At 38.7% G+C, this 16,766-nt stretch overlaps 2 protein-coding genes across 2 annotated transcripts in view; both read right to left on the bottom strand.

Moving 5' to 3' along the window:
* Positions 1-16,766, bottom strand: part of Tpst (tyrosylprotein sulfotransferase) — a 329,702-nt gene that overhangs the window by 254,071 nt on the left and 58,865 nt on the right. The window lies entirely within an intron of this gene.
* Positions 13,726-14,226, bottom strand: LOC136836113 (zinc finger protein 32-like). The gene has a single exon (XM_067100104.1). It carries the CDS (start codon positions 14,224-14,226, stop codon positions 13,726-13,728), a length of 501 nt encoding a protein of 166 aa, XP_066956205.1.

Here is a 16,766-nt window from a genome sequence, read left to right as displayed (position 1 = left end):
TTTTGAAAGGATCTCGAAAGATAGCGTTGCTGTGAGCACTACCATAATTCAATATTTACATTTTGTCAGCTAGCTGGCCTTGCATGGATAAAAGTTGACTTCATTTATATGGAAGACATGCCAATAATATAAAAGATAAAACTGGTTTTATTACATAAAAATTTCATCGCCAATCACAACAATAGGATAATGTATGATAATTATCGTTCATATGACTGAATTGTTCTAAACTGTTATTTACCACAAAAATGATAATGAATTTTTAGTGGAGAATGAATATTATATTATCCTAACCCTTATTACTACCATAATTACACTAACATTAAAATTTCGAAAGGATACCTAAAGGTAACTTTGTTGTGACCACTACCATAATTCAATGTTTACATATCGTCAGCTTCACATAGATAACAATTGCTTTCATTTATATGGAATTATTCCTTGAATAAGCTATTTATATAAGGTAAAAATGGTTTTAATATGTTTATGCTTCATCACCAATCACAAACAACAATATGATAGTGTACAATAATTACCGTTCGTTCACTTTGTTCAGCTTTATATACAGCCCTCAACAGGGATGACTCCCTCTCTAGTGGACCCTTGTACATTTTCAAAATAAGGTGCTTCTTATATTTTATAATTATCTTTCAGTGTTTTCTCGTCAGTACCATACCTCCTGCAAAATAGGAGAGTTTTTAGTTCTTTTTTAAATATGCTCTCCTCTCATATGACTGCATTGTTCAGAAAGTTATTTACCCATGAATTTTTAATTAAAAATGAATATTATGTTATCCTATATGTTATTACTACTGTATTTACACTACCATTAAAATTTCTGAAAGGTTACTGAATGATAAAGGTTGCTGTGAATGCAACTGTATAACTCTATGTTTAAGTTTTGTTCACTGGCCACTTACAGTTAAAAGTTGATTTCATTGATACAAATTACTCCTTGAATACGTTATTTATAATGAAGATATGCCAATAATACATAAGGTGAAAATGGTTTTCTTACCTTTATTATCAGTTTATTTCAAAATATGAATCTTTTCATGTATGTCAGTAGTTATGGCACCTACGCCAAGGCTAGCCTACTGATAAACATAACTTGGGGCACGAAAAAAAAAAACAATGCTTCACTTCAACGGACAGTCGGCTTTAACGGATGACCTCCCCCCCCCTATTAGTCCATTAAAGTGAGGTTTCACTATATATATACTGTGTGTGTATATGAAGTTTTCATAATAAAACTAATATTGTAATACTTACCTGAACACCTGAATTCACCCTTAATCCCACTAGCCTGGGCTCTCAATTACCAATCCCACTAGTGGGAATTTTAACAGCCAGCATTACCAGTGCTGCAGGTAAAATCTTGTCACTTGAGCCACCATAACCAACGGTTGGCAACGCTGACACAGGTGTTCCGACACGCCCACTTTCGTCAATTGCTTTATTCAAGGTCAAAATTGATGTGGGGAAAGGAGGGTGGGAATCATTCAGGTGTTCAGGTAGGTATTACAATATTAGTTTTATTATGAAAACTTCATATTGCAATACACTCCCTGAACACCTGAATTTGCCCTATTAACAACATTTAGAGGAGGAGGAATCAGTTCTATTGCATGCCCCTTTGACAACCGCAGAAATGGTAGCTCACCAATCTGCTCTGCATAAGATATCCGTTTAGTCATAAACTCACCATATCAATCAATGCTTTCAGTGAAGAGACATGTTGGAGAGTACTTTGATCGACACAGGTCAGTACTTTCTCAGTCCATCGACCTCTCATGTGGCTCTTCAGAACCTCTCATGTATGGAGGAGAATGAGGCATAGTGCAGAGCCGCTGTCCCTCCGGGAGAACCATCTAAGTTTGTGGCACACCCCCTTTTTAACCTCAGAGATGGCAGCTCACCAATCTGCTCTGCATAGGATATCTATTTAGTTATACATTCACCATATCAATCGATGCTTTTGGTGAAGAGACATGCTGGAGAGTACTTTGATTGCCAGTCAGGTCCCTACTGTCCTGGTCTGTCGACCTCCCATGTGGTTCTTCAGAACCTCTCATGTAAGGAGGAGTACGATGAACCTCCCATGTGGCTATTCAGAGCCTCTCATGTATGGAGGGGAATGAAACAGTGTGCCGAGCAGCTGACCCTCTGCCATCTAGGTTGCAGATAAGGCCTGACAACCGGCAAGCGAAGAAGTATCTCAGTGACGACGAAAGAGCCTAGCCTACTAGAGCACCCCCTCGGACTCTCGTGGGAAACTATCAAAGACTAAGATACTTAAAACGTACTAAACCTAAGTTCTTGTGATTATGCTATCACTGTTGCCTACGATTCTAAAGACTAAAAGGAATTCTTCTATCTGGTTAACCTAAGAACCTCTGCATTAAGTGAATACCACCTCAGCTAAATGAACGCACCCTAGATAACAGACTTCGCCGCTACACATGGACTAAGAGAATAAACCTCCAAACCTCCACACTAAATGAATACCACCTCTGCTAAATAAACGCACCCTAGATAATAGACTTCGCCACTACACGTAGACTAAGAGAATATACCTCCGAACCTCCGCACTAAGTAAATACCACCTCAACTAAATGAATGCACCCTAGATAGTAGACTTTGCCGCTACACATGGACTAAGAAAACAACCCTCAGATGAGGCGAACTGAACGTCTCTTAATTAAAGGAAGTAAACGCTGAGACGGATTTCCAAGTAGCTGCCTCCAGAATAGAAGATGATGAATAAGTCCTTAGAAAGGAAGATGAAAAGGACATACAGTACTCCGAATACTGTGCGCTCAGGGAAATACAGAGCTGAAGACGACAAAGAAGAACCCTGAGAAGCCTGGGAAATCACCTCCCTCAAAAAGTAACTAATCGCATTCTTTGACAGCAGACAGGAAGGATTCCCCAGAGAGACAAGAAGTGTACGCGGAAGCTGACGGAGTTTCTCAACCTCTGATAAACACACTTTAATGCTCGCACTGGACATAAAGACATCTCCGCTGGATCACCAGTAATGAACTCTTGTAGATAAAGAACCTTAAAAGAACAATGCGGAGGGTTAACCTCAGACACCGTCTTCGCCACAATTGCGGAAGAAAGACAAATACGTATCATTTCTCGCATAGGAACCCAACCTAGAAACTGCCTGAAGCTCGCCCAACCCTCTAGCTGTAGCTAAAGCTGTAAGAAAATGGAACTTCCTCGTCAGTTGTCTTAACGTTATAGCTTCAATGGGTTCAAAGGCAGGGGAACACAAGAAAAAATTTGAAGTACTTCCGACAAGTCCCATGGAGGGGCCTGAGTCGGCAAGACAGGACGCTTAATCTTAAGAGAACGTAATAAATCATCGATTATCTTACTACTAGAGATTTCAGGAAGGTGGAAACTAAATGTACCGCTAAGCGTTGAGCAGTAGTCAGCAATCGCCGAATACGAAAGACCCTTGACTTTCCGAAGGAATAAAAGAAAATCAGGTATTTTGGCTATGGAAGGTCTAGAGATGGAATGACCTTCCTTACAACACCAACCTCTATACCTTGTCCAGCTGAACCTGGTAAGGCTTACGGGTTGACTTTCTCATGCTGAAAGAAAGCTGACTAGCCCCAGCTTTAGGGAGTCCGGACTGTCTAACTGCTCTCTCCACAGCCGCCCTGCAACTAGGTTCAGCACGTGAGGGTTTGGATGATAATGGTGGGAATGCAGTTGTCTGAGAAGATCTTTCGCATGAGTAGGGACATCAGAACTTCCGTAAGGAGCTCTAGGAGTTCCGGAAACCAAGTGTGTTGGGGCCAGCAAAGAGCTATTAGAGTCATAGACGTCTTGACATTCTCCCGCAATTTCCTTATTACCTGATGAATGAGACCCGATGGAGGAAAGCATACACCTGCATGTGATTCCAATTTGTAACATTGCATCGGTGCCTATCGACCTGTGGTCCACCATTGGTGAGAAATAAACCGGAAGACGATGGTTTAATCATGTCGCTAATAAGTCCACAGTTGCTGGCCACCTCCGGAGAACCAGACATATTACTTCCTGAGCCAAAGTCCACTCTCCCCCCAACACCTGACTGGAGTGACTTAATGAATCGGCCAGCACGTTGAGACTCCCCGATACGAATTGGGAAAGAAGAAACATTTTTCGTTCTTCGCATCCTCTCAGGACTCTCTGTGCTATAGTCTTGAGTTCTGTTGATCTTGTCCCCCCACCCCCCTCCCCGCCCCAAGTTCTTCAGATACGACACGGCAGGTACGCTGTCAGTAAACATAGCCAGTACTTTGTTGCTCAATAAGACTGAAAACAAATGAGGGCTTCCTTTATAGCCTTGATTTCCCTAAGATTTATTGACTCCTCTCATTCCCGACTGGCCCCCTCCCCGAGGCCCGAAGCCTGGGTTTCCTCCAAGGTTGTTCCCCAACCTTGATCTGAAACATGTGCGTACAGATGAACATCAGGAAGAGGGGAGTCGACAGACCTTGCTGGTGTCGATGCACTTCTTCTGACCACCACAGACGATCCAACAGGCAAGAATCGCTCCAAACTATAACTGTGTTCTCATTTCGGAATTCCCAGTGATTCCTGAGACATACCTGAAGAGAACGCATCCAGAGACGAGACCCTAGAATTAAAAGAGAGAGAGAGAGAGAGACCTTCTCCCTAAGAGGCTTCTCCGAGCTGGTGCGGCCGTTCCCTGTTGGACAGGAACACCTCTACCTGCTGAAGGACCGACTGGATCCTCTCCAGGATTGGGAAAACTCTCAAAGGAAGAGAGAAAATTCTCCTACCTGAATAGGTTATAGATTCGATATGAATTCCCTCGCCATTACTAGCTCCTCTAGAGAGGAGGCAAGGATCAACCAATTGTCTAGATACCTCAACATTCTGTACCCTCGACGATGCATAATTGCCGACACCGGAGACATGAGCCTTGTAAGACTTTTAAACTTAATACTTGTACATTTTATTAACATATACGGTATTACCGTCTGAGTAATAACCCTGGTGAACAAAATGAACCGTGGAGTGAGGAGCAGCTTAATCTTTCCTTTATGGTGATGACAGGCAAGAAATATGGTTAGAAGCAACAAAGTTCGTCATACTGGCTACGTCATCTTCCTTGAACAAAGAATTAGCTAAGACTAAAGGTGTTCTAAGCAATCCCTCTTATGAACGTCCGGATACTGAGGGGGGACGTCCGGATACTGAGGGGGGAAGATGACCAAGATAGAAATTTTTACTTTTCTGCTCCAAACGTCGTAGACGAAGCCAAAGCATTTGCCTGGTGCGCCAGACCCATCGAGACAAATTTACTAAGCTGTCAAACAGCCACGGATCTGAAGGGACATAGCCGTCATTCTTGAGAACCCCATTACAGTAAACCTGACAGCATCCAGAGAGAATGCACAAGAGCCTCAGTCTGATTGTGCAACACATCCTCCAAAGCACCTGCTTCCCTAAGAGAAGTCCCTACATGCCGAGACGACGCCGGAGACCTAGACAGGATTGCCTCAACCGATTCATTGAATGGGCACCTGACACCTGCCGAAGGGTTACCTCGAACTGCGTAGATCGTCTTACGCGGAGAGAGGAGAGAAGAGAAGAGTCCTGTCTATTAGAAGTCACTACCGACACTAAACAACCGTCCGCCTCCTCCAAAGCCTGTCTAACCCAATCAAACCAAACCAGCCAACACGAAAAAGCAGCAGGAGCTGGCTTAGTGGCATAAAAGGCCTCAAAAAAGATTGATTTAAGAGACATTCTAAGTCCTCCGGAATCTCCTGCACCTCTGGATAAGAATACTGTTCCACAATGTCTGACCGGTCTAAGACCGACGAAGGAGGAGGAACTAAACGAAGCCCGGACAATGCTGAAGAGTCCATAGGCACACCACCCTAACCAGAATGCTGAACACCCACACCTAATCGGGTACCCGGAGCTGAATCCGCACGGAAGACGAGAACACTGAACCGAGAAACCCGGAGACAATTCCCCATTATTACCAAGGGGAAGATGAGTGAGAGTAGCCAAACCCACATTGCTAAACCCTGGGGGAGGATGCGCAAATGAAACCGCTTGCGGTGGGACGGAAGAAGATGAAGAAGGAGGAAGAATGAAAGAGGTAGAAGCAACCCTCGGAGTTTCCGCCGCGGAAAATGCAGGCGATGAAAGCCGTGGACCACTTGAGGAAGGTACCATAAGCCCTGCCAAAACTGCGGAGCGCAAACCCGAACTGGAAGCGACAGGCAAACCCTGTGAGATACCCGATACTACCGGAACAGCCGCTTGAAACGGAAGCAATGGGTTGCGCATATCCGAAGGGATGGAACATGAAACGCCTGAGGCCAAATTCTGCCGAAACTGCGTTTTCCCCTGTCCGGAAGCTCCTCCTACCAGAGAAGACTGTACTGAGGAAGGAAAGGCGGGAGACAGAGGAATAGCGGACACATAAAAAAAAGTTACCTGAGAAGATGAAAGCCAAAAGTCGAAGGAGGAGGGAAAACGGAAGATGCAGAAGCCACAGGAGAGACCGGAGCAGAAGAAGAGGCCGAAGAGGAGACTGAAAAAGGAGCAACAGAGAATGTGGGAGCAGGAGATGAAGCGACAGATAACCCAAAAGAAACCTTAGAAACAAAGGGACAGAAAGCACACTGAATCCGCCCACCCTCGATAATCCTGAAACATATCCAACATGAATTCTGGACACTCCTGTGTCACATACTCTCTAATGTTACAGAAACCATTCAAAAAAACCAACCTCTCACCAAAGGTCTCTACCTGTTTGAAAGACCCAGCAAATCCGCCTTATATTCCGCCATATTCAATTGCAGGTCCCGCAAAACCACTTTTTAGAAGCCAAAAGGACGCACCAGAATCTGCCTTACTAGATGGAGGAGTAGAAAACACAGAGAAGGGGGCAACTACAATAGAAGATTCTGAAACAGTCGGAAGTGAGTTAGGAGCTAGTGCAGAAGGATTCTGCACCACCAGAACTGAAACATTGACTTGAGACTTTAAGCCAGACTGAAAGGAAGCGATGAAGGCAAAACTTTTGCCGGAGCACAAAAACCACTCGAACCCGTCCAAGAGAACAACTCTGCACCCTTAATACCTTCTTCTCACTACCTAACCCAGACCTATCCTCCTTTATCACACCTAGATCTTGATTCTGACTAACATTATAAACATTAAATTTATCAATACTACAAGGGGGTTGGGGGGTCCTTCACTGCCTGCTCTGTGCCGAGGGGGCCAGCAGAACCTACCCACTTGGGGGCTTGCGGTTCTACCATTACCCTCAGCACCCCTTAGGGCTGGTTCTGGAAATGTTGAAAAGGCTAGCTATTAAATTTTCCATATTACTTGCAATCCTATCCTCTATTGACTACCTCTGAACTCGCTAAATCCATCAACTCATTGGTAGCAGAAGCCTGAGATACTTGAGGCAACAAAGAATCTGACTGAAGTTTGCCGCCCTTACTAGCCAAAGACTTGCGATGACGAATGTAATCCTCCATCTCTTGTGCCTTTCAATGGGAACATTCATCGCAATGAGTCTGCACATCACACTTAACCTTCCTACATAACTGACAGAATGTCTATCAAGTCTCAAGGTACTCATCCATCTCTTGCAGAAAGAAGCAGCGATGAGCGCCAGCATCCATAGTCATAGGGGCAGTTGAGGTCGACGTCGAAGCCGATGGCGCGGTAGTAGAAGGTGAAAGAGTCCATGATGACCAACGTGACTGGGAACCAGCAAGTCCAAATCCAAAAGAAGTTCCACGTCGAAGATATCCAGAAAATTCTGGAGTAAAACCATCAAATACAATCCAGGTCTTCACCAGAAGTCCAGAATACAAAGAGGAGTCAGGCAATAGCATTAAAACCTCGCACTGCAGAAGGAAACAACCTTCCAGCAGCGCGAACAAAAAGCAATTGATGAGAGTGGGCGTGTTGGCACACACCTGTGTCAGCGTTGCCACCTGTTGGTTATGGTAGCTCAAGTGACAAGATTTTACCTGCAGCATTGGTAACACTGGCTGTTAAAATTCCCACTAGTGGGATTGGTAATTGGGAGTTGTTTGGGCTTGTGGGATTAAGGGCGAATACAGGTTTTCGGGGAGAGTATTGCAATATATATATATATATATATATATATATATATATATATATATATATATATATATATATATATATAAATCTATGACACATCAGGATCAAACCCTAGTCTCTCAAATAAAAGCAAGGGAAGTACCAACTGACCCACACACATCATATAAAATTTAGAACCTAAGTATGTAAGTAATTAGGTTTCCAACTGTGTATAAATATATATAGTAATCCTTCAATTATTGGGAATAATAAGGCCAAATCCCCATCACATAATGCTGAAATCCAGATAACGGCTATTAAAACAAATCTATGGGCATTCAAGGGCAACACTGTACCCTACCTCACCTAACATTGTCAATACCACATAACTGTAAACACTCAGTATGCCTATAAACAACAACCATCACACTTTAAACTGTAAAAGGCAATTATCTACCTTTTTTCCATATATCTGTAACAAAATATACTGCATAAGTGCACTTTGAAAATGCAACCCCTTGACACAGTTTGGTAGGCAACCTACACCTTACCAAGGTTTTGCGACCATTGATGTATTTCTATAAAGCATCTTTCTCATCAGTTGTTACCATATTTTATTACCATACACGAGACACAAAATGAGCGTGAACTACTGACCTAGGCTAGGTTTTACACTCACAATATTCATTTGCACAAGTCAAATACAGTATTACAGATGTATTTAAAATAAAGGTAATTGACTGACTGATTGATGATGAAATTTAGGTCTTGAAGACGAAGCACCGGAACCCATCAGGATTATTCAGTGCAGCATAATGGTAATGAAATTGATACTGTATTTACTTACTGAAACCATTTATACTGTATTATTATCATGTTGTTTCATTATCATAATATGTGCAAAAACCAATTGTCTGTTCGCCATTTGCAATGACTAATGTTTTCGTTCTCAGATTCAGCTGATTGAGCCTACGAGCAAAAGAATTAGGAGAATATGTTTTTAATTGGTAAAAGAAATGAATGAATTATTGGAATTATTTTTATTTTTTTACATAAATATAAAATGGATATACAAAGGTAGACTAACATACTTTATGTTATAAAGTAAAATCCCTCAAAATTGCAAAACAGCGGTTTCCCGATTCATTTGTTGATGTCATACTCAATGTTGTTTATGACAGTTCTTTGGTAAGTGGTTGTTAATTATAAGACAAACTCCAGGAAGTATACCGACGCCATCGAATGAGTGCGTGCGTATGTATGTATGTGTTGCCATTTTCTCTGCGGTGCTTGATTTACTGCATTGTGTTTCATTACAAGTTTAGATAACTCTATGATTATCACACATGCCATAACAGTACACAAGAAAATATCTTATCACTGTCGATATTTCATCTCTAATCACCGTAAAAATACTTAAAATACGAATTTCATATGTAGGCAAGACAAAACCAATAAGGTTGTAACAAGTTCACCAATGCCATCGTACATGTGTACATATGTACATACCCTATGCACACGATTGTGTTTATCTTTTGGTTTGTAAAAATAAAAAAGGTGAAAATACAGTAAAAATATAAATGAGAGTATTGTAGCATAAAATATAAATAAAATAGTGAAGGAGTTTGTGTTACTTCAATGTAACCACACCTGTTGTTTCTCTCTCTCTATATATACCGTATCTCAGTACAGCACATATCCTTTCATGAAATATGAATTACTGTATCATAAACATAAAAACAAAACTATACAAACTCCAGGAAGTTCACCGACACCATCGAATGAGTGTGTGCATATGTACGTACATGTTGCCATCTTTTTTCCTTTGCTTGATTTACTGTACCATATTTCATTACAAGTTTAATTGACTCTTATCACACATATCGTAATAGTACACAAGAGAATATTTTATCACTTGATATTTCATCTCTAATCATGTAAAAATATTTAAAATGCGAATTTTATATGTAGGCAAGACAAGATCAAACAGGCTGTAGCAAATTCACCAACGCCATGGAATGAATGTATGCATATGTATGCATACCCTATGCACAGGATTGCATTTACTTTTGGTTTGAAAAAATTCAAAAATGAGAAAATTTAGTAAAAATATAAATGAGAATATTGTAAATAAAATATAAACAAAAAAGTAAAGGAGTGTGTGTGTGTTACTGTACTTAAGCTTCGATGTAAACATACCTCGGTTATTGTTCTCTTTTCCTCTCCCCACACTGCCCCTCTTCTCCCATGACCCCCAATCATCTGACCGACAGGGTCCCCCCCCCTGGAAACTTCTCAAGGTTTCCCCCACCTTCAAAGCCCTTCCTCAGTCTGTTTGTGTAAGCAATGTTACCAACATTTTCGTGAGGCTGAGGGCAGTTTTTTCAATTTTTTTTTTAAATTTATATGTATCATATATCTTTGGGGCCTTGGTCTGGGTGTTTGGATAATGGGAATCTGGATAATTTAGGGATTTATGTATATATACACATACAAACACACCCCAACATTAAAAATCACCAGCAATTATGAACCTTCACAACAGAATCTGAAAATTAAACACCTGAATGTTCATAATAATTTATAGGAAAATTGATTACAATTCATTTTGAAAGAATATCTGGAGTAAAAATATTTTTAGAAAATTCAGTTTCTTAGAAAATAAAACTGCTTCCAAAGATTACAGAACTTCCAGCCACTTTACAAATCAGCAATTCAAACCAATATAAGATTATTTTTCACTATGCCAAATTCCACTGAGTCTAGTCAAGAGAATTCCAACAAATTAAAATGTTCGCATTATGGGCTACCCTAGAGCAAAAGCCCATGACTGCAGAAGGCTGGCTTAATCTAAAACGAATGAATGAACATACCCACCAAGTTGTAAACTGAATACTTTGTCATGCTTTTTTATTGTGGTTAAAAGAGCCATAATTGTGTATACATATGTAATTTGTAATTACAGTTTAAATGTGTATTCACATTGCAGTTTTGTAATTACAGTTTAAGTGTGCATTCACACTGCAGTAAAATATGTAAACAAGTCAGCACCTTATTACACACACACATCATGGACAGGTTGAATAGAAGTCCATTACTTGTTGGTAATTCTAACCAGAGCTTTGTTTGATTATCTAGCACCTGCCAAAAGTTTGTTTTAATTTACTCTCCACTTGGTTTCAATCTGATTATGTGATAGGCTGCGAATGTGTGGTTAGACATTTTACTGAAGTGTGGGCGCCCTTAACAACAAGCGTCACTGTCATTTTTGCAATATGCCTCCTTAACTATAAAATGAAATTCCCTAGCTGAAGAAGTATGTTGGAAAACATGTGAGAGCTGCTGTTAATATAATTACAAATGCTGTATACAGTTGGATCTACAACTAAAGATCTTTAAACCATGCCTGTAATTTAAACTTCTCATTACCTGATGCACCCTCCATAAAATTCGATGTTATTTTGTACTTGTTTTGCAGACTTGAAAGTGTTACAACATTCAAATTGGAAAGTATATTTGTTGAAAGTTTACCTAGAGTATTATTCAATACTGTAAAGGAAAGAAGAACTTTAATGTCTTGTGTAATCCTTTAGACTTGGTTCAATTTCCCCCATTTCTATTCATTGTCAGTCATGTCGTTTCATAATGCTTTTAATACAAATGCTTTCACTAACAAATTCAGACATTCTAATTTACATGTCCAATTATTACTACTAATAATCACAAAAAACAAAATTACAGTGACGTCTCAACTTGAAAGATGCTATAGGTGGTCTAGCCCTATAACAAGTAGCAAAATCTGATACATAACGAAGACCCTATAGTCTAGCCTACAATTAAACATTCAAGATATCACACTGCTAACAGAAATTCAATAATAAAACTGACGATTAAAAAAAAAAACCTGGTATTGAGGGATTATTCTGAGTTTTACCATACAAAATTTTATGCATTTGTACTTGTACTACAAGGCAGATTGGTAACCCCATCTACTGCGACCCAGTTTAAACCTTATCATAATAATTACTTAACTTTATTATAAAATACACTTTAACAGCCTGATCAAGTTCTGAATGTAAAAGGCACTTTAGCATAAAAATTACATAATTCCATGCATTACAAATATTCAGACTTTTCTATTAATGAAAAATATATTAAAAACTGCCCTATTATATTAATTTTAATGAGCATGTAAATTTATGTTAAAAGTATGTAACTATCAAATTTACAGCAATATATTTGATCTATGACAAATATTTCTCGAAAATGTCCGTTATGCTCTGTCTCTATAAAACTTAGCTTAAATACTTTCAGTAGACCAGACATACCACACATTCCTTACATTTCTAGATTCACCCAGCATGAACTTTTGATGCTTATTTTGTTTTCTCAACTACAAAAGCATTCAAGCCAAAAATTAACCTTTAACATCACATCTACCTTCTAAACTCAAATGATTACCGATACAGCTAATAAAGGAACAGATACATCCACCATCTTGGGTCACAAGGGGCAGACGTAACATCCTGCTTTCCATCGTTAATCGAATGTTTGCTTGCTTAGAGATTTTTTAAGCTGAATGGATGACACCCTCTTATACGTGTACAGTACTTCAAACCTTTTTGAATAAAAATCTTTTCTTAAAACACATTCATTGATACCAATACATAAGGTATCTACAGTAGTGGATTTTCAGTATTGCATATCCTTACAGACAGCATCCATATCATTTGTTTTATAATTATTAAAATACATTCGACCAGAAGCTTTTATTATCACATTTCTTGTACACTCAGGAAAATTTCATTTAGTACATTTACCAATGTATATACTGTCCTTTCCCATATCATCTATGACTAAATTTATCTTTATCTTTCCCAGACATTCATTACTGTATTTTCCTTTTCTCTTCCCCACCTTTGGCAATTTCATTTTATTTCTGAGACTGGATTAAGAAGAAAATTTTTCATTACTGACTATGACCATTAAGCTTCCCCTCATAAGCACTGTAAGCATGTTAAGAAAGAGTTTTTAGCATAACAAGTCTTCTGATGTCTCAGAAAACTGGATTTGACAAAGTTAATTTTTTCTACACTAATTGTAAACCATTCCCTCATGTACATTATCTACATGAGCAATAAACTGTGCTTATAACAAGATCTTGCTATGATGGGAATACTCCTCTCTCTCTCCCACTATGTAACTTTGGTCTCAAATGATGGAACAGCAAGTCTGTGCTGCATGACCTTAGGTCATTCAATTTTGCCCTTCCCAACAAATCTCTTTTTACAGAATGAACAATAAAAACTCCACTTATGATGGTCCCATGCCTCAAAGGAGAGGCAGCCACTAAAGAACTTACACAACAGGTATCAAAAATAAGTTACTTTGTAAACACGTTTAGGCTTAGAATGTTTGACATGCTCATATCCCCTAGAATTACTAGGCATATCTATGACATGAGCTCTGAGGTAGCAATCTTTGTTAAAATATTTACTGAACTTACTACTTCCATCCTCTTTGTCTTTAGCATCAATGTCCATTTGATCTTACATAATTCTTGTTACAAAGACCATTGTTGAAAATCTTGTCATTTACTCATAAGTATTATCACTTACTCCACACCTCTTCCTCATTCTTCTCAATACAACCATTGTCATTTCTGACAGTTAATTCGCTGAAATTCTCATCCAAGGCTTGTTTGCTCTCCCTAATGTGATCATCTGTATGCATTTCAAGAGACTGCATATCTCTGAAATTTTCTTGACACAAAATGCACTCGTATACGATCTTGCCATGGGAGGCAAAATGGCGCTCTAACTGCTTGTTCAGCATAAATCTTTTCTTACAAACAAAGCATTCAAATGGATTATCTGTTACATGGCTCTTTTTTATATGCATGTCAAGGTTACCCTTTTGTACAAACCTTTTGTTACATACATGGCATTCAAATTTCTTAACACCTAGATGAATGTTCATATGTGGAACAAGACTACCCTTTCGTGTAAACCTTTTCCCACAAAGTTTGCATTCAAATCTTTTCTCTTCATCTCTTATAGTCAGGAAGCTTGAATGAACAGGCAACTCTTTACTGGAAGATTTCCCACTCATCTTCCGCTCCTGCAAGAGAAGACTTGTGTTCAGAAAAACTATCATTGATATTTCTGATTTTTAAGACAAAAAGTTGAAGCAGGAGAAACAAAATAAAATAGTTAATTGTTTTGATGCTAATTTTTTTTTTAAATAATGCACAATGAGGATGGTCAAACATGTAGCAAGCTCAGTTAAGCAAGATCTCACCAACACATTACCTTCAGAATTTCCTTCTGGGACCAAACAAGTTTAAGATGGGAGATTACTCAATAAATCAAACCCTGTAAGTTGCTGTTATGATCAGAAAGTATTTACAGTATACTCAACTGCATTCTAACTATATTTAGAGTGAGATTTGGCATCACTTAACTTTTAATCACCAACATGCCCCACTCAATTTATAGATATGCTAATGGTTTATATACTATATGCATCAGAGGGGATTTTATGGGGTTATTTAATCAAATTTCGACACTCAGTACCCCAAGTAACATTCCATAGACTACTGAAAAGATGCAAGTTTTAATCTGACAGTCAGTCAGAGCACAGCAGGACATCTTAAACCAACTGCTTCCGTTGAAAACATGGTTGCTCACTGCACTCGCCCACCTACCACCAGTTTAACTACCTTGTTACCAAGGTTCAAGGACTTGTGCCACAGAATATTTCTACTTAAATTCAAATAATTTTTATTTCTATAGAAAGAAATACACTTTTCGTACAAACCCATTCATAATAAGGGATTTTGGCTATCTTCATATCTCAACACTTTCTTAAATTTTCTTCTATGGCTTTACAAAGACATAAAAGCTGAGTTTGGAAGGTTACAAAAGTGCTCTTTTCATAAAATAAAGAGGTTCACATAACTGGTAGTCCATAGAATATGACCACACAGGATCAATGGGTTAGTATAAAAAGGGTGTTTTTTTTTTTTATTTAACAGCATTATCATATGTCACTTGAACAGTAAAATAGTTTTTGCACATAATTTGCAATATATTTATTCACTATCAGCAAGTGGATTGAGACAGATTACGTCTCATCCTTTATTGTCAACCTGGATATCCCCTTCAGTCAAGTATGGGTCTGTATCTCAATAACAATATTGGGAGTTTAGTTACAACTGAACCTTACTGACTATTGATGTTCAACAAGATAAGTTCAATTACTTTCTAGGTGTATTTTTATTGTAAAATTTTGGAGAAATTTATGCTTATAGGGGTAAATTTCTGTGATGAATATACTGTCATATATTTATGATGTATTTATGTAACAATTCCTATGCTTCCTTCTCAGCAGATGAACCCAAAACATATTTCCTTACAGAAATTGGTTGCAAAATAGGTATGAGGCCCTCTTTTTAATCGCATATGTGCCTTTAAGGCCACAATTTCCACTAAACTGTGAGTATTTATTATTCACTAAATCTTTTTAATGTAGTCAGATTCTGTACATTTATACTGAACTGTTACATCATGAAATTTTTTGACAGATTCTATAGGTTTTATTTGTAGTATTTATATTACTTTCTATTTTAAGGAGTTGAATATACACACTGTTGATAGTGGATTCTTGGCACTTTTAAATGTAATGTCTCTGGTTTCCCGATATGGACTGGCATAGCTGATATGGTAAACTTCCTGATGAAACTCAGCATGTTAACTGCTTTTCAGTAAGCTACTCAGCACAAAGTTTTACCATAAGGATATATCTTACATATTTTGAACTTCCTCCTGAAGGTTACTGGCGTTTCTCCCTGCAAATGAATGAACTACATATGACATTCAGGAGATCCCAGAATTCTGCCTGCAGATCACTGGCAGCAGTAAAAACAAGCCTGCATTGTAAATCTTGAAGATGACTGCTCACTGCATCGAAAGAATTTGTTCAAATATGTACCAGATGGGGTTTAGTTTATTATTTCTAAAAGACAAAGAGTTATATGACACAAGAGTCAATAATAGACTTATGCCCATGTGAGAACCTGAACATGTTGAAAGTCTACCAGTACAGTATTAAGACACTGAAAAATCAATTACCCGATGCATAAAGTACTCTTGGGAATGTCTGCATGTTGGGATATTTTGTCTGGCTCAGCTCTTTATTATAAATTCAGATGAACTCCAACTAAGAAAAATGTATGATTTTCTATTTTATGCTTTTTACAAGCATGTGGAAGCACCGTTGCAAAGTATAATTTTCCATTTAATAACTTTACCATCACCGTCAATGGCATCCACATCAACCTCCACAGCCTCCTGCTTTGCTCCACTGCTTATCATCCAAATAAGGATGGATCCCACCTGATGCACCTTTTGCCACCGCTGCTTTGCAATCATATTCCTCAACATTCTATTGAACTGAAGTATAGAAGTTGAATGGAAATGCAAGAAATAAGGTGGAAGCAACAAAGCAGTTAAGAGTATAGCATTGATGAAAGGATAGTACGAAAGCATGTCACTCGGCAATGAGTTTGAAACATGCAAAAATCTCTTGCAATCCAAGCAGAGGTTTGGCTCCATATTAACTGAATAAGTAACAAGAGGGTCTGCTGATGA

The sequence above is a fragment of the Macrobrachium rosenbergii genome, chromosome 56 (genome assembly GCF_040412425.1).
Source record: "Macrobrachium rosenbergii isolate ZJJX-2024 chromosome 56, ASM4041242v1, whole genome shotgun sequence".
NCBI lineage: Eukaryota > Metazoa > Arthropoda > Malacostraca > Decapoda > Palaemonidae > Macrobrachium > Macrobrachium rosenbergii.
This window is presented reverse-complemented; position numbering and strand designations above follow the sequence as displayed.